Consider the following 21,652-nt stretch of genomic DNA (forward strand, 5'->3'; position numbering starts at 1 on the left):
AACTGAATGCTTCTTAATCATATAACAGAAAAAAAATGACTTATTAGAAAAACCATATAACTGGATGACTTTAAAAGGGACCCACCCTGTAGTAGGCCTTGTTCTTGTTGAGCTTTTGAATGTCTCAAAGTAAACATAACAGTGTTGATGCTTACCCATAAATTGTTCATGGAACCCATGTTAAGTTTTCTGTCAGGGGAACTGTAACATTAGCATTTATTCACTTTTGCATTTTACATTGTTAATCATAACTGCAATGCCCAGCATACAGTATATTTAGAACGGATTCTCATAACTCAGCAATTTTCGTCAACCACAGCTCCCATGCCTAGAATAGTTAGTCAGCAGAAAAGCATTGAATTAAACTGATTTGTTTCTGAGTCAGTGACAAATTTATTTTCCAAACATAGTATCTCTAGCTTTATTTTTAAAAAGAACTAGAAAAGAACATTTTTTAAAAGATATTTATTTTTTTTGAAAGGCAGAGTGACAAAGAGAAAGAGACACTTCAGTCCATTAGTTCACACCCTAAATGGCTGCAACAGCCAGGACCAGGCCATGTCGAAGCCAAGAGCCTGGAACCCCAACCAAGTCTCCCATTTTCTGCTGCTTTACCAGGCACATGGGCAGGGAGCTAGATCAGAAGTGGAGCAGCTGGGACTTGAACCAGCATTCATGTGGGATGCTGACCTGTAGGTAGTGGCTTAGACCACTGTGCCACAGTGTTGGCCCTGAAAAGAGCATTATTTAGACCAGGGGTTGACAAACTTTCTGTAAAGGGCTGTATAGTATATACTTTAGACTTTCAAAGTCACTCAGTGTCACAAATACTCAACCCTGATGGCATAGACAATAATGCAAGTGCATGGTCATGCTTCTGTCCCAACAAAACTTTATTTATAGGAAGAAGTGGTGGGCTGGGCCTCCTGATTTAGACTATCGAAACACACAAGTTCAAAATGTACATTAGTATTTATCCTTGTCTCATTTTTCTCTACAGGTAGAAGACTGATCTTTGAAAATATGTATTTGGGAGATAGTCACGTTCTGTTGACTACGTTGTGCTGGTGCTGCCATCGAAAAATCTGGTTACACTCTGGGGAGGCCTGCTACCACTGCAGGACTGAACCGCCGCAACCCTGAGATGAGCATCTGGCCTGAGTGTGCACACCATGAATAGATACACAATGATCAAGCAGCTTGGGGATGGGACCTATGGTTCCGTCCTATTGGGAAGAAGCATTGAGTCTGGGGAACTTATTGCTATCAAAAAGTGAGTCTTATCCTCCACTTTCATGAATTCATCTTCCACTATATGTTGTCAAGATATTTTTAACTTCACTCTCTCCGTTATCCATCTTTGAGATATTTCTAAAGGGGAGTGAGTGGGGGGTGTGGAGAAAAACCTTAGCTAATCGGATCTGTGGCTGGAATGCTCGTGTTGGAGGTCATAAAACATTCCTGCTTTAGACTTGCCACTGTGCATGTAGCACTAGTTTTTAAAGTGTTTTCTTCTGTTGTGAGGTGGAGTTGAGTAAGTTAAACATCATTTTACAGGAGAGGAAACTGAAACTCTGAGAAATGAAGTGGCTTAATTGGGGTCATTTTTCAAGTGGTGGTCTTGTGACTGCTGTCCTGGACGCTGGCTTCACTTTGGTCATTGCAGCCTGAGTCCAGACCCATTGTATTAGTTAATTGTTACTGCATCAGAATTCCTTCCAAGACGCAGTGGTTCAAAATAGCACACACTTACTATCTCTCAGTTTCTGTGGATCAGGAGCCTGGGCACAGCTTAGCTGAATTCTGTGCTTCAGGGTCTCCCATGAAGCTGCATTCAATGTGTTAGCTAGCACAGGGGTTTCATCTAAAGACTGGACTGGGGAAGGGCCCTTTTTTTTTTTTTTTTTTTTTAACTAAGTCACTCAATTGTGGCCAGCATTCAGTACCTTGAAGTTTGTTGAACCAAGGGCCTCAATTGCCTACTGGCTATTGGCTAGAGGCAGCTCACTACATGGCAGCTATCCTCATCAAGGCATGGGAGTCAAGAAAATATGAAGAGTCTTCCATAAAGATGGAAGTCATCATTTTGCTTTTGTAAGCTAGTCAGAGTAGTGACATCCTGCAGTTGTTGCTGTCTATCCGTTAGAAGTGGGCCACTGAAGAAGAGGAGGCTATTCAAGATTGTGAATGCCAGGTGGTGGGCATATTTGAAAACTGTGTTAGAGTCCGTCTACTGTATCCATCTATGCCCAATTGCCTTCTCAGCATCTCCAACCGGATGTCCTGCAAACATTTGCAAATTCATCATGTATGAACTGAACTCACATACTCAGCAAAGTCTGTCTTGTGCCAACTTGATTCTCCTTCAGTGTGCCCTATGTTGATAAATGACACTACCATCCCTTCAAAACCTGGGAGTCTTCCTTGCTTCCCCTACACTTGTGTCCCACCTTTGGTCATTGAGTTCTGTTAACTCTACTAAATATTTATCTAATCCTTCTACTTTTTTGTATTCCCATTGCTAACCTCCCATTCAACCAATTACCATTTACCACCTCAACTTAGTTCTCCATATGACTCTTGGCTTCCATTCTTTTCCCCTGTTAATATCAGACTGAAAGGGTTATCTTAAGCACATGAATCCAATCAACTAAAGCCATTAGTGTCAGACACTCTTTTTGCCCTGCTGGCCCATCACACCCCCTTGTCCCATCTGCCTTCTGTGCATCTGTAGTATACAGTGCTGTGCCTGCTGCCAGTGTCCCACCTCAGGTGTACCTGGAAGGCTGTTGACCAAGATACATTCTGCTCAGCTCCCTGAAAGTTCCTTAACGGGCCTGAGCCTCAGTTGCTCACCTGGACGTCAACTCAGTCAAGTGCCCTCTGTTGAGTTACGCATCTTTCTTTTCCCAGTTTTTCTGCTCTTTGCCCTGATTTCCTGGAATCACCAATACACAATCTATCTGTACTCAGGTCCTTGCTCAGGCTCTGCTTTTGGTGGAGTCCAAACTAAGCAGTGTCTTACTGTCAATTTTCCAAGTGTGACCTCCAAGTAGCTGAGTCATTTGGCCCCTGCCTGTTTTCTTCAACCTTGACTCCTATCCATACCTTCATGCCTCCCACCTAGCTAAATTCTATTCATCCCTCTCAGTTGAAAGATCACTCGTAGAGGGGTATTTCCCTGATATCCCAGAACAGTTAGGTCCCCTGGAGTCCTTTCTCATAGTGCCTTTTCTTTCCTTCATAGCATTTAGTACAGAAAATTATCGTCTGCCTCTTGCCACTGTGTCCGTTCCTTGAAGGATGACTTCCTCATCACTGTGTCCCTAGGGCTTGATGAAGCACCCACCCACATAGAGGGGGCTAAATAATTGTATTTGGAACATAAGCAACAGAATTGATTGCTCAACAAGAAAACAATGTGACAAGGACAGAGTGTCGCAGTAAGCTGGAGAGATGGAATTGAGTTTGTCGTTAGCCAGCAGTGAGACCGTGGAAGAATTGTGTACCTTCCCAGTTTCCTCCCCTGTCCCACTTGTTTCACAGGGCTGCTGAAAGACTCAGATCAGATGGTGTGATGGAAATGCACTGAAATTTGGATTTCTGGTTAGCTAATAAGGCTCTCTTTCTCTCCCCTCAGCCTCTAGACAAGGGGTTGGCAAACTTCTCCTGTAAAGGGCTAGACAGTAAATATTTTAGGCGTTGCAGGCCATATGGTTTCTGTTGTAACAACTCAGTTCTGCTATGTAGCGTGAAGGCAGCCACAGACAACACATAAATGAATGAGGGAGTCGTGGTTGTGTTCCAATAAAACATCAACTATGGAAATTGAAATTTGGATTTCAAATCACTTTTACATGTCACAGTATATTATCCTTCTTTTGTTATTCCCAACCATTTAAAAGTACACATGCTCTTCTTAGCTCACAGGCTGTATGAAAACCGATGGTGGGATGGATTTGACCCATGGGCTGTAATTTGCTGACCCCTGCCCTGGAAAGTCTATAACTGTGCTGTCCAAAATAGTAGTGAGTAACCATGTGTGTGTGGCATTAAAATTAAAATTTTCAATTAAAATTTAAAATTTCATTTTCTATGTTGCATTAATTATATTTCAAATGCTCAATATCGCACACGTCTTGTGGCTACCATACTAGACAACACTGAACATTTCTGCCAACACAGTCTGTTGGACAGCTCAGGCCTACATGGAGTCAGCCTGAGGAATTTCCCCCAGGGCAAGTCAGCTAATTAGTGGTAGAACAAGACAGCAGCCCAGGCCTCTTGTACTGTGCCATGCCACTGCTAATGGAAAGTGTATGACTTAGGATTGATTGCACTGCCAGACTTTAAAATAAATGCTGTTTTGGGTAATGCAGGTTGAGCAGCTCTAATCCAAAAATCTGAAATTTAAAATGCCCCTAACTGAGACTTTTTGAGCTCCTGTGTGGCCCCACAAAAGAAAATTCCACACCTAATCTCATGTGACAAATCAAAATGCAGGCACACTAAGAATATGTAAAATCTACCTCAGGCTATGTGTATAAGATATGTATGGAACACAGATGAATTTCATGTTTCGACTTGGATCCCATCACTAAAATATCTCATGATGTATATTGCAAATATACTAAAACCTGAAAAAATTCTGAAATCCTTCTGGTCCCAGACATTTTATATAAGTCCATCTTGCATATAAGTTTTCCCAACCTATATAATACTTGATAAAATTGAAACCAACTTTAAGCACTGTCCATTATATTCTGAAAAAAAAAAAAGTTTAGCTTATTACTGAGAATAAGCATGTTATTTGTTTCTTTCTTCTCTTTTAGAATGAAAAGAAAGTTTTATTCCTGGGAGGAATGTATGAACCTTCGGGAGGTCAAGGTATTTATTAATATACCATAGAATAATTTATATATGACTGATTAAAATATCTTAACATATGGTTAGGTTTCTAATTCATATTGTCATTCCACTTGAAATTTTTGACTAAAAGTCTTAAAAAATGGCAGTTGACAACATTATATGGCTTATGACTGCATGTAGGAGATTGCTATGTTATTATATTGTGAATATATTGTTATTAGAAAACTCTTTAATGGATCTCTTATGTTAATATATTTCAATATAAGCAAATTGAATATGTTGATTTAGTGAATTGTTATTACCTCTAAAGATGTCGTAATTATTAATATAAAGGAATATCTATTTGTTGAGTTTTTTTCCTAGATATAACAGAAGTGCTTATTTCAGTTTCTTGCTCTAATAATTTGCAGTCTGCTATTGGTAATAAATTTTTAAAAAGATTTATTTTTTTTTTAATTTTTTAAGGATTATTTTATTTATTTGAAAGTCAGAGTTACACAGAGAGAAGGAGAGGCAGAGAGAGAGGGAGGTCTTCCATTCCACTGGTTCACTCCCCAAATAGCTGCAATGTCCAGAGCTGAGCTGATCCGAAGCCAGGAGCTTCTTCCAGGTCTCCCACGTGGTGCAGGGGCCCAAGGACTTGGGCCATCTTCTACTGCTTTCCCAGGCCATAGCAGAGAGCTGGATGGGAAGTGGAGTGGCTGGGACTCAAATTGGTGCTGGGATGCTGGCACTTCAGGCTTCAGGTCAGGGCGTTAACCCGCTGTGCCATAGCGCCGACCCCCTACTTATTTATTTGAAAGGTAGAGTTACAAATGGAGAGAGATACAGAGAGAGACAGAGACCTTCCACCCTCTGGTTCACTTCCCTGATGGCTGCAATGGCTAGGACTAGGCCAAGCTAGAGCCAGGAGCTTCTTCAGGGTCTCTCGTGTGAGTGGCTGGGGCCCAAACACTTGAGCCATCTTCTGCTGCTTTTCCTAAGCCATTAGCAAGGAGCTGGATTTGAAGTGGAGCACCCAGGACATGAACTGGCACCCTCATAGGATGCCAGCGTTGCAGGCAGTAGCTTTACCCGCTACACTACAACTACACCACAAACTCCCTTGTGGTGGGAGTTTGTTGATAAAGCTAGAATAGAGCTCTGTTAGCATCACAAAGGACATAGCTTCACTTTTATTCAGCCCCTGATTGGAGCCATTCCATTTCTTTTCCCCTGCCCCCCTCTTCTCTGGATTCTTTCTCAATTCTGCTGCTGTCTCCTTCAGAGTAGATTGAGCACCTTTGTGTCATTCTCTTCCTTGCGCACTACAAGAGCGTCTCAGCAGCTCTCAGTGTCTTCATCAAGCCCTGCTTGGGACACCTAACAGAATACTGAAACCCTCCTTCCTTTTCCTCCAAGGGGACCCTGGGCATGGAAGAGGAGTTAAAAGTCTAGAGCAAGAATCTAAAACTTTTTCTATAAAGACCCAAGTAGTAAATCTTTTATGCTTCAGGGGCCAATAGGTCATAATAATGAGATTATTACATAAGTCCATACTCATAAAATTTTATTTGCAAAATGGAAAATATAATAGTGATCATTAAGTACAATTTTTATATTATATGTCTTCCAATGAGGAGAATGGCATTCTTTTGGGGAGCATTTAACTTAATTAGGACTCTGAGTATTCCCTATCATCAAACTGATTGCAAATATTCATCTCTAAAAGCTATTCTTAGATGAGGGATCATACATAAAACAGGTGGTGGGCTGGATTTCACCCATGGGTTACAGTTTGCTAATCTCTTATCTAGAAATAAATACTCTGGAAGATCCCAAAACAGCAGAGATTAAAAACAAAGGATGATTCAAGGTCATTGGCTCTGTGTGGTTCTGAGAGATATCCTTGACTTGGATGTTAAACCTTTTCTTTTCTGTACAACTAACAGTATTCATTCTCATAAAAGGAATATTACTCATATGCACAGCTGAGAAAAACTATCAGCACATGGTGTCTTGGGAAACAAGTGGCTGCCTGGGCAAGACAGTGGAAGGAACTGCTCCTCTAACTAATGGCCACGACACTTGCCAGTCGTCTTTCTTACCCATGCAGATGCTGCATCTGCTGCCTTCTGGGATTCTTCCATCTCTGCCTGCCCTTGTCGATCCTCTGACAAATTTACACAGCACTGGACCACAGCCAACCAGTGAATTCAGAGGGAAGTGGAAGGAAAAAGGGGCAGAAAGGAGGCACCTTGCTCAGCAAGGTTCCTTGTCCGATTTTGCTGCCTGCTGACTCAGAAGGGGAGGAGATGGGAAAGGATCACTGTCACCATCATTCCCTGTGCCCTGCCGTCTCCTATCTCAGCAGTGAAAGGAAACGGAGGGAAAGCCTGCACTTTGGAGTTGATTATGGCGCTGTCTTCTCACCTCCATGCCTGCCTGCCTGCCTGCCCGCCCGTGTCTTTCTCTGGAGAGCCTGTGCACTACAGGCAGACTCTGCATCTGACAGCAGCTGTGAGGAGGGGCATCCTTGCTCCTGTGATGTCATGGGGGGAATGGGACCTTGGGACAAATTTCTTTGAAGCTTGTTTTATTTGTTTTAAACTTTTTATTTAAAGAATACAAACTTCATGCATTTCCTAAGCACAACTTCAGGAATGTAGCGATTCTTCCCACCATACCTGTCCTCCCACTACTCCGCCTCCTCCTTCTCCCATTCCCAGTCCCATTCTCCACTAAAATCCATTTTTTACTAACTTTGTTCACAGAAGACCAACTCTATATTAAGTAAAGAGTTCAACACTTTGCACCAAAAAAAAAATCAACAACAAAAAAACTGTTACTCAACAGTCGAGACAAAGGCTATTCAAAGTCATTGCATCTTGAAGTTAATTTCACTCAACTTAATTGACTTTAAAGCTGCACCCAAGAATAATACATCTTTTGTGAGCACTTAGACATAATTATAATACATGAAGCACTGTTTTTTGTGACATGTTCTAGATGCCATTCTGAGGTACTAGGCTGCCTGTGTCCTGCCTACTCTTTTCACTGCTGTCTTTTTTTTTTTAACCATCTTAACTTCTATCCTTAGAGCCTTATTCCAACTATTGCCCTCCTCCTCATACCTTTAAACTCTTCCTTTCCACTGGCTCCCTCTCTTCAATCTATGAATGTGACTGCCAAACTAATCCAGAAACCTCTCAGCCCTCTCCCACATTGAGCTTTTTTCCTTTCGTTGCTTTCCCTACCAGACGTATTCCTCCAGCACCATTGTCTTCAACCTAATTGGATCAGACACCTCCCTCCGCAATTCTCGGGAAGCTGGCGGATTTGCCAGATGGGTGGCATCCACACAGGCTGTGCCCTGCCCACTTTTCCAGCCGCAGTCTTCCTCCTTCGGAGCCAGGCCTGGGCAGTTCTCCTCCTGCAGCCCCCAGACGACAGTCCGCCACTGCATCTCCGCACCTTGCCTTGGCGGGCTCGCCTCCTGGTGAAGCATTTCCTTCCCAGTGAATTTTTCTGGGTGTAACTCCTCCTTCCAGGCACATCTCGCGAGATGCCCTCACCACTCAATGTTTACTCCTGCTTGAAAAATCTCTGGTGTTTCTTGTTCCTGTGCTTCCTTTGACAGTTAACATAATAATATCTTTCTTCTTCTCTTCTGTACCTGTTGTATTCACTCACTATCTTTCTCTTAAGAGCAGGCACTGAGTCTTAGGTGCCAGGGTATCCTTGGGGCCCAGTGAGTTGTAGTTTTATTATTGTCGTGAGCCATACAATGACATTTTGGTCAACAAGGGATCGCACATACAGTGGTCTCAGAACACTGTAATGGAGCTGAAAAATTCCGATTGCCTATTTTTCCTGTACCTTCTCTGTGTACAAGTACATACATACTGTTGCTGTACTTTCTGACAGTATTCAGAATGCTGACATACTTACAGGTGTGTAGTCCAGGAGCTATAGGTTTAACCACATGGCCCAGGTGTATAGTATGCCACACGACCTAGGTTTGTGTAAGTAGGCTCTCTGATGTCCTTGCAGCCATGGAATCCCGAACAGCATATTTCTCAGATCTTATTCCTGTGGTTAAGTGACATTTCTCTGTGACTCAGGAATTTGATCAATCCCCGAGGTGGGCAGAACTGATAATATCCTTCTGCCACTTTCATCCGTGGGGTTAACCAGTTGCCACTTGGACCTCTGCTTATCTGCTGTGATACACTTGACCTGCCTTTCCCACTCCTTAGGGGACCTTCCCTGAGCCAAAATAAGATGCTTTCCTAGAAATGTATCTCTGTAAAGTGAGCCGCACTGAGTTCCCCACACAAAATGGATTCTTTTTGTATTAAATGAATATAGTCGTTAACTTGCTCATGAGATTCTCTTAGAAGCAAGAGCTGTGAGCCAGCCTTCGATTTGGGCCAGTAATTCGTGATGAAACACACTCAGGCTAAGAACCGAAGGTCCCCTACTTCTTGCCTGGAATCCTTTTCAAGAAAGGCTGCGGCCGACTTCATTTTTCTGAGTGCCTTTGCCTCCGGGCTGCTCACCGAGGGCTGTCTCAGCCATTGCTTTTGATGCATTTTAAGCAAACAGGCAGAAAAGATGGCTGCAACCAGTGAGAATCAGTGAATACTAACATGTTAGGCAATGTTTGTGCTTGTTACGCATGGAGAACCAGGAATCCAACCAACCAAAAGAAGTAATCAGCCCAGTTGTGTCATTCTAGAAGATTCTGGCCAAGGCTGCTGAGCATTTCCTGCCAGAAAAGTGTCCTGGCGGGAACTTGGTGTTCAGGGAGGAGGCTCCAGAGCAGCCTGATTTTGTTCTCAGTCACTACCATATTTTCTCTCTTCTCCCCCTGTTGCTTAAAGTCACTTGATCATGCTACATTCCCAAGCTCTGGCCATTAGGTACCGTATTACCGAGCATCCTTCTGATTTCAATGCCCATTTTAACACTTTCATCTTGCTGTATAAAAGGGATATTCTTTTTCAAGCAATTTAAAGATAAAGAAGGCTTTGCCACTTATATTGGACTCATTTCTCCATGAGAACAAAGCTTTTTAAATTAAAGGGTTTAAGGTGGTTGTTGTGGTGCAGTGAATTAAGCTGCTGCTTGGGACACGCACATCTTCATATCAGAGTGCTTAGGATTGAGCCGTACTTTCAGTTTTGATCCAGCCCCCGCTAGTGCACACCCCAGGAGACAGCAGATGGTGCCTGATGTACTTGGGTCTCTGTCATCCAGGTGAGAAACCTGGATGGAGTTCCTGGCTCTTGGCTTCTGCCTTGTCCAGCCCCAGCTGTTGTAGGTGTTTGGGGAGTGAACCGGTGGATAGAAGATCTCCATCTCTTTCTGTCTTGCTCTGCCTTTCAAATAAATAAAATAAAGATAAACGAATTAAACGGCTTAACTTACTTTCCAAAGGGATTGTTGAACACTTCCTTGAAGGAGAGACAGTCCATTAAATTGTGATAGTTTGGCAAACAGACCAACAGTTGAATATCTCTGTTTGTTGACCATAAGCAGGATTATTATTCACTAACACAAAAATGTTCCTCATTGAGAGAACTGATGATGCAAATAGAAACGAGTGCATGAGTGGCCGCACTCACATACTCCAGGAAGAGGGAGCCTCCTTAAGTGTGGGCGCGAGTGATCAGAAGGCAGGCTCTGTGTTCTCAGCCGCCCTCTGATTCCTGTCCATTGCCTGACTTTTCTGCCTTTGTTACCTTGGAGGCAGAGAGACTGCTCTCATCTACCTTCTGGGTCTTTCCAATGCAACGCTTCCTTTCCCTCCTCTGTAGTTAAAACTCATATTGTAAGAACGAGCATTCTGTGTCTTGGGGACACACATGAGTCAGACAAAAGCCCTGAGAATCAGGCAGTCAGGCTCAGTTTGTTTGAACAATTTTCCTATTCAAAGTGGATGGAAACTAGTGCTCTCAGCCCAGAGCAGCTGCGCTCTCCAGTGTTAGAAAAAAACCAGAGCCGCCTTCATTGGTTTCTCTCTGGCCACTTCCACAGGCTGAATTTTATCATCGGGAGGGAGTGGGCTTAAAATAGCCCTGGCATATTGCCTGATGCTGGGGATGGCCTCAAACGCCAGTTACTGGCCAAATGCTTATTTTTCTAGCCAGTTCATTAAAATAGTTTATTTTTTTAGATTAAGTTACTATTGATTTCAGAGAAATAATGTTTTAACAGTCAATAAAATAGAATGTATGGCATTTCCATAGTTCTAACATTGGGTGTTTCTTTCTAAATATACACAGGATTACTTTTCTTTTTCAGCAGCAGCTTTTCTCTAATTTTTGTGTGTTTTTCCTTCCTTACCTTCCAGTCATTAAAGAAGCTCAACCATGCCAATGTAGTAAAATTAAAAGAAGTTATCAGGGAAAATGATCATCTTTATTTTATCTTCGAGTACATGAAGGAAAATCTTTACCAGCTTATTAAAGAAAGGTATAGTTTGCTCATGACCATCTTAGAAATAAAGATTGTGAAGGGGATGTGTTTTCTTTCTGTGTTGTTCATTGCACTCTCACAGTTCTTTCTGTGCTCCTGGGCATCTGTTGTAAGCTGCTGGCTGGAAAAGAGGCCCAACCCACATTCCTGCTCTGGAGGCCTTCTGGTAGCCTCAGGGAAGCTACGTGCGGTGCAGCTGCTTTCCTGTTTTAAAGGCTTCTTCACCCAAGGAAGCTCACGGATCTCACAGTCCCAGTGCAGTTCTCCACTCCTGTGTGCGGCATAGCAACTACAAGTCAGGGACCTGCACGCTTTGTTTGTTTTGAGACTTTCTGTTGAAGAGTTCTAGGCTCGTTTCAGTTCCTGTCGTGCCACAGCATTCAGGTACTTGCGTGCTGGGAAGAGGAGACTGATGAGGAACTTAGCCTGCTATGATAATTTTGAACTTTAAAAATGAACCACAGGGAGCCTCCAGGGCATGCTTTCATGGTGGCAGAATGAATGCCATTCACAGCATCTCTCAGAGCAACTTGAGTGAACAAATACCATCTTCAAGGTCAATAACTGCAGTGAAACCATGTGGTTTGCCCAACCAGGGGGAAAATATTAGCATCTACTGCATCTCATAAGCTCTCATCGGGATGACCTTAAGATTTTCCCCACTAACATTTTTTTTGAAGTTTCAGTTCATATCATGAAGGAGACCTTTAGATTTTTATGTGCTGTGTTAGAGGGAATGATTTTGTATTGTTTACTATAAAATATGTAATATTTTCTCCTTTGTAACTTGTTTAGTATTTATAAGATAACTGCCCTAATGAGCAAATGGTTGTTTTTCTTTACTATTTATTACCAAAGGATCTGGTAAAAAAAAATTAGTGTATAAGTGAATGTTTTCTTACTTTCTTACTGTTTAACCAGTGCAACATGGAAGTGGCATTTGTTTTCATAGGTCAGCCCGGATTGATCACTTTTGTTTTCCTGTGTCCCATACAGGAATAAATTATTTCCTGAGTCGGCTATCAGGAATATCATGTTTCAGATCCTGCAAGGACTTGCCTTTATTCACAAACATGGTAGGTGATCTGCAGGATTGTGTGTTTAAACAGCAGTGAAATGTTGTCAAGTCAGAAGCGTTCATGTCTTCTGGAACTGACTCCCAGAAAAGGCTAAAGAATTAAGAAGTTGACAGTGGGTTTAGGAATATGTTGTGTTTTGTAACTTGGTTTCTGAATATCCCTTGCTATTCATCTTGCCTGTGTGTTTCTTTAGGCTTTAACATTGAACTGTTAGTTATAGATCTCAAAATGATTCCTGACTATTAACTGGCACATTAACGAGAAACCCAAGATTAGAATTCTGAGAAGTTCCATGTATGAATTTTAACCCACCAACTAGTATCACTTCACTGTTTTCTCATTTTCCTAAGGTACAGTAGTCTCCCTGTATCTACAGTTTTGCTCTGTGTGGCTTTGGTTACCCATAGTCAACCACAGTACGTAAGAAATTTTGAAAGAGATCACATCCACATAACTTCTGTTGCAGCATGTTGTTATAATTGCTCTATTTTGTTATCAGTTTCTGTTGTTAATCTCTTACTGTGCCTCATTTATAAATTAAACTTTATCATAGGTATTATGTAAGGAAAAAAACATAGCCTATATAAAGTTTGAATCCATTCTCTCAGGCATCTGCTGGGCCCCTTGGAACTATCTCTTTTGGGGGCTAAAATATTTACATTCCCACTTGTTTCAAAAGAGTTTTAATGTGGTTCAAACAGAATTCATGCAACAGGGAAAATAAAACAAGTTAAAAATCAGTAAACTAAAAAAAAGGGGGGGGGTGCGGGGGGACAATGGCAAAGCTATGGATATAGCCAGGGGAGAGATTAGTCCTCAAAATGCATGTCAGCAAATTTCATTTTAGTGGAAGAAGCAGGCTACAGATTTGATTTTTGTGTTTGTTGTCAGACCATGCAAAATGTGAAACAGGGTCAGTTACAACATAGGTAGTTTCTCTGAGGTAAAAAGCAGTTGCCCAAGAATAGCAGAGCTAATCTTGATACTGAGATAATCTTGATACTGAGATTAGAGAGAAGTTTCTGGTCATGGGCCTTTAGAGGCGACAGTAGGTAGCATGACTTCTTTCTAAACACAGAAGCAGCTTACATAGGGCAGTTTCATGCCATGTTCCTCAGGTAGGCCAATTACATCACCTGGTCAGAGGAAAAAGTGCTACTGAGGCCCAGTATGGTTTGCTCTGGACATGGTCTGGTGACTCTAGGGAGAGATGAGTATCCAGAGAAACAGATGGCCACATAGCCTTCAGGCAGTGTTCATCTCTCTTTTTACCTCACTGAGCTTTTGAAAGGTTTTAAGCAACCATGGGGTTGAGGTTATATTTTTTTCTCCAGCAGCTAGCTGGAGCATTGCCAGTCTTTGCTACTGACTGGACATAGACCCAGTTGGGCTTGGATCAATATCTTCTTGTAAACACAGAGGTTTACATGAAGCCATGGGTGAGGCCAAAGGTCCCCTCAGATGTCATTTGAGATCATTTTAACATACAGATAGAAGGGCAAAGCAACTGGCTTTGCACAGGCAGAAATCCATTGTCAGTCTAAGGACGTTGTTGGTATTGAAATGTTGTGCCAACAAATGAGCTTTATTACTTAGTGAGGAGGCTTAATGGCTTGAAGCCAGTTCAGATTTGACATGAATTGCCAATGAGTAGAAAAGACTTGGTGTACACCTGGATTGTTACCCACCTGCTCTTTACCCTTAAGTAATTCCTCACAGTTGGAGACTAAATGGAGCACAAACAGACAAAGACTATCTGTGCAAATCCCTGTCAGCTTCTGGTACATGCTGAGTAATCAGCGTGGACATTTCAAGACTGAGTCAGATTGTGAGCCAATTCCAGAAAAAAGGTTCCTGGTTACTTCTTTTTTTTTTTTTTTTAAGGTTTTATATATTTATTTGAGAGATAGAGTTACAGGCAGTGAGAGGAAACAGAGAGAAAAATCTTCCATCCACTGGTTCACTCCCCAGATGGCCGCAATGGCCAGAGCTGTGCTGATCCAAAGCCAGGAGCCAGGAGCCAGGAGCTTCTTCCAGGACTCCCATGTGGATGCAGTGGGCCATCTTCTCCTGTTTTCCCAGGCCATAGCAGAGAGCTGGACTGGAAGAGGAGCACCCATATGGGTTGCCAGCACTGCAGGCAGAGGATTAGCCTTCTGAGCCACATTGCTGGTCCCTCCTGGTTACTTCTGCCTGTACAAGTACTTTATGTCCATCTGCTTTCCTGGAAAAACCCGTGTATTCTCAAAGACAACAAGAGAATAAGAGGTGAAGAAAATCATAATTGTAAATAGGATAGATACTAATTGTATAACCTCTATTCCATTTTCATTGACAATTGATTTTTGAAAGCTTTTTATGATTTTTCATGTGGAATTGATTGACTTTGAATGCACCAGTGACTCCATATTATTCCTTCTATCTAGTAATGGTGAAAAATATCTAAAGCACTCCACAGATTTGTCTCTTCCCTTGGCGCTCATTCTCACTGTGACAAGGTGCGTTCTGCCCCCAGGGAGCAGGCTCCTTTGAGAGCGAACAGTGCTGCAGGTAGTTGCTATGGCCATACTTCTCGTCGCTGAGTATTTTACCCACACAGGGAGTAGCAGCTACTTGCTGCTGATTAGGCAATGCCAAAGCATATGTACTTTGTAGGAATTAAACAATTAACTCAAAGTGTCTCTTTCATCCTTGACCTGCCCTTAAAAATACCCAGATACCCATGCAGGTAACAGAAATGTATTGAGTAGCTGGAAGGACAGGACAATGTTATGTGGCAAGAAGTGATTCTCTGCTTTTGTGTTCCACCACTGACTTACCATGCATGATCCTGAGATATCCCATGATCCCTTGCTTTTTGGTTCTTTGCTGTCCTCTTAGCTTTCTTGGTGAAAACATTGTGGGCTTAAATTCAGGATTATCTGTTCAATTGCAGTTTCCACAGTGGGAAGGCATGCTCTGTAAAGTCATAGCATTCAAATATTGCTTTTTTCCATGTAGTCATATCAGAGCCACACGTAACAGAATGTGGTAGAAAGTACAGAAAGCCTTCATTGTAGCTTCATTTTTTTTTTTTTTTTGCCCAGGGGTTATTAATGAGAAAATATGCACAACAAATTTTCTGCCAGAGTGAAAAGGAAAATCCCTGTTCCTTTACTGGCATGTGGGACCCTGCAATTAAGTTGAAGGTTTGGTTCTGTCTTCTGGAAGCCAAACAGTTTTGAACAAGAAGATTCTTACCATCAGAGCACGTGGCTGTTGCGTGATTAGGAATGACCTGGCTACAAAGTTTGTTTGTTTGTTTGTTTGTTTGTTTTAAGATTTATTTATTTATTTGAAAGGCAGAGTTACAGAGAGTCAGAGGCAGAGACAGAGAGACTGGTTCACTCCCCAAATGGCTGCAGCAGCCAACACTGGGCTGATTCAAAGCCAGGAGCCAGGAGCCTCTTCCAGGTCTCCCATGTGGGTGCAGGAGCCTGAGCACTTGGGCCATCTTCCACTGCTTTCCCAGGCGATAACAGGGAGCTGGATTAGAAGTGGAGCAGCTAGATCTTCAACCAGCACTTACATGCGATGCTGGCACTGCAGGCAGCAGCTTTATCTGCTGTGCCTCAGCACTGGCCCCCAAGGGTTTCCACTGTGACTGAGAACCCAGAGGAAGAAGTAGGCTCATTGTTTAAGGCCACAGTGCACACATCAGCAGAATGTGCACCCAGTGTGGTAAACATCAAAATTTCAGTGCCACCTCAGGAGCCTTCCTTCACTCTTTCCTGCAATAAGTGGAGCTGTGTCTGCCTGAGCACTTACCAGGCTGTTGGTCAATCGAGACAGTTTTCTAGTAATAAGACTTGTATCATTATACTGCTGTGATATATTTCCTCTCTTATGGATATAGTTGGGTTTGAAAAGTAATCATGTGACAGTAAGGGCCTTATGCCTTTAATTTCCAAGGAGTAAAACTCATGGGTATAAGGCCGATAACAATTGCTGTATTATTCAGTAATTAACAGAGGGATAGATTTATTCATGTATTTGTTATAAAGGCATATACTTAGTATAACAGACAACAGCGTATGTCAACTGACAGGTACAGTTTGCATCAGTTATTTATTAAAGTCTGTTGCAGCTCATTTTTTCCCCTAGCTGATGTGGGCAATGAACATATTAATTTTTGATCCAGGTTCTTGTGTCCCACAGAGATAAAAATACTAAGCGGAGACTGGGATGGTATGCAAATAGGAACACAGTTTACTTGTCAGTGAGGAAATAAACATGCATTTATGCTCAAATGTAGGTTGCCCCACACTGATAAATACCCAACATAAGCAGGCCAAAGAATTGCTCATAAACTAGAGAGAAAGGAGAAACTGAAAGTGGTTCCTCTAATTGGGACAGTCTGGCCGAGAGTGGGTTAGAGGGGGTGTGGTGAGGTTCATCCTAGTTCTGCGGAGGAAGAGCGCACAGAGAGCAAGGGCCCTGTGTGTCAGCATGTTCCACGTGAGAGAGGTGCCTCTAAACCAGGTCCATAGTGGAAAGAGAGCTCTTTCCTGCCTTCCACCTCTTTTTATAAGGAGAGGAGTGCCACACCAATTGGATATACAAACGGGGTGGGGTCTTAGCATATGCCCTGGTCCTGGGTGTGACAGCTGCATCCTGGGAAGGTATGTTTAGCAAATTGATAGTTAGAGACAGCATCAAGAGCAGGGGTCAAGAGTCCCAGGTCATCACACCTAGTTAGCTTCCTGCCTATTTGTCTCCTATCATAACCATTTTCCTTCTGATTGCTTTGGGCCTGAAGTATGATCTATAGAAAGGGAAGCTACTTAGAGGGCCAATGGGGAATGGGATCTTCCCTCTCCTCACTTCATTAGTGCCCAGGCTCTCTGTGGAAGGAGGATTAAAGGAGATTTAGCCGTGATGGGAGGAGGTGGTTGGTGTTTGCAGGCGTGTGACTCAGGGACTGTGCAAAGGACAAGGTCTGGAGCACAGGGATGATGGCCAGATCTAGTGCAAATTAGTGTGACGAGATGAACCGAACAGGGGAAGGTGCAAGATTGTTGAGGTGGGTGTCGTGGATGGTGGCAGAGGGGGTTGCAGTGGGGTGAGGGCTGGAAGGCAGATGACTCGTTATAAGGGAAATGACACAGAAGTTTGGAAATAATATTTAGCCCAGCTAGAGGAGACAAAAGGGAGTCCATGAGGAAAAGCAGCTTTATTCTGGGTTTGAGAGAGGCTCAGACCTACAAATCAAGATTTAGCTACATGGATCGAGGGAGAAGAGGAGAGGTTGACACTGCAACAGCTGTGACACATTCCTACCGCCTCTCCTGTGACAGAGTTTTCCCATCTGTTCAGTAAGAAGATGACGTCTGCCGCTTCTCTTTTCACTGGAGTGTGTTGACGCTCCGAGTTTTTAGGAACAGGGACAGTGGTCTTGCCGGTCATTTATTTTCAGGGGTCACAGGAATCCTAGGAGCATTGACAAAAGATCACCCTCTAATAACTTCTCATGTCTTTACACATTCTTAAGCCACATCCAGGAGAGAACATACAGTCAGGGCTTCTGGGAGCTTGAGGGAGCTCTGTGGAACAGAGGGTCTATACACAGTGACTCAGTCCTACCAAGTCTAAGAACAGGCTTCGCCCACTCTGGTTGTGTGGGTAATCTTTATTTAATTAGGCTGATAATACGCCATCCAAATTTGTCCATATGAGAAATTCTTTTCTTTCATTTTAAAGGTCATTCTTGACTAATACTGAATTCATCTTTGCGTTCATAGAGTTGACAACCTAAAGTGTGGTTCCTACTATAATTTAAGTTTCATTTACTCTTACTTTGATTAGGATACGTCAAGGAATTGCTATGAGGAATGCCAGTATTTATATATCAGTACAATGGCAGAATAAAGAAATAGAATATATGTGTGTGTGCATAGTATGTATGCAAATTCACACACATATATACACACATACATTATACATATGCATATACATACTCATGTATGACCCAGCTGCAGCCATTTTGCCATTTGGGGAGAGAACAATGGAGGGGAGACCTTTCTCTCTGTCTCTTTCCCCTCTCTGTCTGTAACTCTGCCTCTCAAGTAAATAAAATAAACAAATAACATTGTTGCTTTACGTGATTCATGGTGTTTAGTGCGTCTCCACATTTAACTATGTCATGGTCCCCTTCCCCTGCCTCCACAGCTGAGACAGGCTGGGAAATAACCTTGACTAACAGGTTTAGTCCTGCTGAATGTGACCCGTGGTGAGGCCTTCCAGCATTGAGCCTGTTTTTGTCCCCTGTACCGCATCAGGGTCATTGCTTTTTTCTCAGTGCTTAGCTGCCCTCCCTCCAGGTCTGGTCTTTGTTGACCTTGCTCAGGTGGATTTGTCACCACTAAGCTTCTTCATGCTCCCTATTGAAGTCAACAAGAATATACTACGAGACCCCCATGCTCTTGCCACTGTGCTAGTTATTTAGGAGAAATATAAGCAAAACTTTTATCCTTAAAGTGTTTCCACGTAATTAATGAAAAATGGTTAATGTACTTGAAAATGATAGAGCTGTACTCAGGTTCAGAGAGAAGGGTCTATAACATCTCTGCCCTTCACAGTGTGACATAGAGCTGTCCCTCTCTGCTTCCTTAGGCAAAGCAAAAGTATTTAACATTGAAACACATGTTGCAGCACACACCTGAATCTCAAATATGAGTAGATCATATTGATGAACGCTTTGTTTTCTAAACAAACAATTTTTTTCTGCTGTGGTATATTCTTTTGATACTCCTAAGACTATTGTCTTTTTTTTTTTTTTTAAGAATCATTTTATTTATTTGAAAGACAGAGTTACAGAGAGAAGGAGAGGCAGAGAGAGAGAAAGGTCTTCCATCTGCTGGTTCACTCCCCAAATGACTGCAATGGCCAGAGCTGAGCTGATCTGAAGCCAGGAGCCAGGAGCTTCTTCCAGGTCTCCCACGTAGGTGCAGGGGCCCAAGGAGTTGGGCCATCTTCCACTGCTTTCCCAGGCCATAGCAGAGAGCTGGATTGGAAGAGCAGCAACCAGGACTTGAACCGGCATCCATATTGGATGCCGGCAACACAGGCGGAGGCTTTAACCCACTGTGCCACAGCGCCAGCCCCCAGACTATTGTCTTTTGAAATGATTTTAATCCAGGTTCTATCTGACTGATGCAGGCAGGGTAGGAATCATGTTTTTCCCCTGAAAAAACTACTTTTGCACAGTTATCGCAACCCCTAACTGAACATTGATTTTAATTTAATTACTATTCATTTTATTTGAAAGGTAGAAAGAAGTAGACAGAGAGGGAGAGACAGAGCGAGAGAGAGAGCGAGAGCGAGAGTTCCCATGTGCTGGTTTGTTCACTCCTCAGATGCCTGTTTCAGTTGGGGCTGAACCAGACCAAAGCCAGGAGCCCAGAATTCAAGCCAGGTCTCCCATATGAATGGCAGGGGCCCAGCTACTCGAACCATCATCTGCTGCCTCACAGGGTGCACATTAGTAGGCAGTGGTATTGGAAGAGGGGCTGGGATTTAACTCTAGGCACTCTGACAATGAGATAGGGGCATCTCAAATGGTGTCTTTACCACTTTGCCAAACTCCTGCCTTGGGTTTTGATATTTTAAAGGAAATATTTCTCTCTTGTAAAAAAAAGTAAATAAGAATTATAAAGATCAACTTTGGAATGCTTTTGAGAAGGGAAGCACCCCAGTAAGAAGTCCAAGGTACTGTATGTTATCTGCGGGATGGAGGCAGTCTTTGGTTTCATGCCAGACTGCTCTTTAAATTATGGTCGTTAGGAAAAGAGCAGTACAGCCTCAAAGAGTAAGGCAGAAACAAATGTGCATTTGGATTCTTTCTCTGCTGTCTCTGCAGGCTTCTTCCATCGGGACTTAAAGCCGGAAAACCTACTCTGCATGGGACCAGAACTTGTGAAAATTGCAGACTTTGGGCTGGCCCGAGAAATCCGATCCAGACCTCCATACACGGACTACGTATCTACCAGATGGTGAATACTGTTTTTCTCCAAACTATTTAATTGTACTTGTCTAAAAAGATACCATTATACAGAGGAGGATGTCAAAGTCACAGCCATTAACTTTTCACCCAGAGAATGGAGCAATCTGAAACACATATCTGTAGGTATGTCAACATTGTACAAGGTTAAAAACTTGTAAGTAATTTTAAATTATAACAAGTTACAAATAAGATTTTGTATATAGTTCTTTCTGGGAACACTTTCCCAAAAGAGTTATATAAAATTTCTCTAACTATCTATTTGAAAAACCTTATAATTGCTATTGTTTTTTAAATTATTTTATTTATTTCAGAATAGTGTTAAGTTTACAAGAGAAAAATTGTGAGGTAACAATACAAAGAATTCCCATATATCCCTTACCCCTTTTCCCCATTAACATTTCGTGTTAGTATTTTTGTCACAATTAATGAACCACATTCAACTAATTGTTGTAGTTAAAACTTTTTTTTTAAGATTTATTTATTTATTTGAGATGCAGAGTTACAGACAGGAGAAGGAGAAACACAGAGAGAGGTCTTCCATCTGCTGGTTCACTCCCCAAATGGCCATAATGGCTAGAGCTGGGCCAATCTGAAACCAGGAACCGGGAGCTTTGTCCAGGTCTCCCACATGGGTGCAAGGGCCCAAGCACTCAGGCCATCAGCAGAAACTGGGTCAGAAGTGGAATGGCTGGGACTCAAACAGTCACCCATAGAGGATGCTGGCACTGCAGGCAGAAGCTTAACCTACTATGCCACAGCACCAGCCCTAGTTAAAACTTTCATATCCTAGGAATTTGGTTTAAGCAATTTGCCATGACCAAGGAAGTATTTTACACACATTTTGTGTCTTCTTTCTCTCGCCCTTACCCATCCCTTCTCTTTCCTCCTAACTCTCATTCTCTGTTTCTCAAAGATGCTGTAGATGAGACTCTAGTAGAGAAATGCTCAGTAGGAAATGTTATAAGGGGCAGATACTTGGCACAGCCGTGAAGAAACCACTTGGGATGGGTGCATTCAGTATTGCAGTGCCTGAGTTCAAGTTCCAGCTCTGCTCCCAATTTCTGGCTTCCTCCCAGTGGGGCAGCAGGTGATGGGTCAAGTACTTGGGTCCCTGCCACTCCCATGAGAGACCCAGATGAGTCCTAGGTGCCTGGCTTCAGCCTAGCCCAGCCCCTCCTGTTGTGAACCAGTAGATGAGATT

The 21,652-nt window shown here is 42.6% G+C and overlaps 2 protein-coding genes across 2 annotated transcripts in view; both read left to right on the forward strand.

Moving 5' to 3' along the window:
• The first annotated feature begins 1,023 nt into the window (after positions 1 to 1,023).
• Positions 1,024 to 1,273, forward strand: LOC138849653 (uncharacterized). Its single transcript, XM_070073992.1, has one exon. It carries the CDS (start codon positions 1,024 to 1,026, stop codon positions 1,141 to 1,143), a length of 120 nt encoding a protein of 39 aa, XP_069930093.1. The 3' UTR covers positions 1,144 to 1,273.
• Positions 1,136 to 21,652, forward strand: part of CILK1 (ciliogenesis associated kinase 1) — a 39,718-nt gene continuing 19,201 nt past the window's right edge. Inside the window, exons 1-5 of the mRNA XM_008263058.5 lie at positions 1,136 to 1,273; positions 4,833 to 4,887; positions 11,207 to 11,328; positions 12,328 to 12,407; positions 20,308 to 20,440. Of these exons, the coding sequence (XP_008261280.3) occupies positions 1,173 to 1,273; positions 4,833 to 4,887; positions 11,207 to 11,328; positions 12,328 to 12,407; positions 20,308 to 20,440 (491 nt within the window). The 5' untranslated portion in view covers positions 1,136 to 1,172. The remainder of the gene's footprint in view (positions 1,274 to 4,832; positions 4,888 to 11,206; positions 11,329 to 12,327; positions 12,408 to 20,307; positions 20,441 to 21,652) is intronic.

This window comes from Oryctolagus cuniculus, chromosome 5 (assembly GCF_051225735.1).
Source record: "Oryctolagus cuniculus isolate XC-2025 breed Fujian yellow rabbit chromosome 5, ASM5122573v1, whole genome shotgun sequence".
NCBI lineage: Eukaryota > Metazoa > Chordata > Mammalia > Lagomorpha > Leporidae > Oryctolagus > Oryctolagus cuniculus.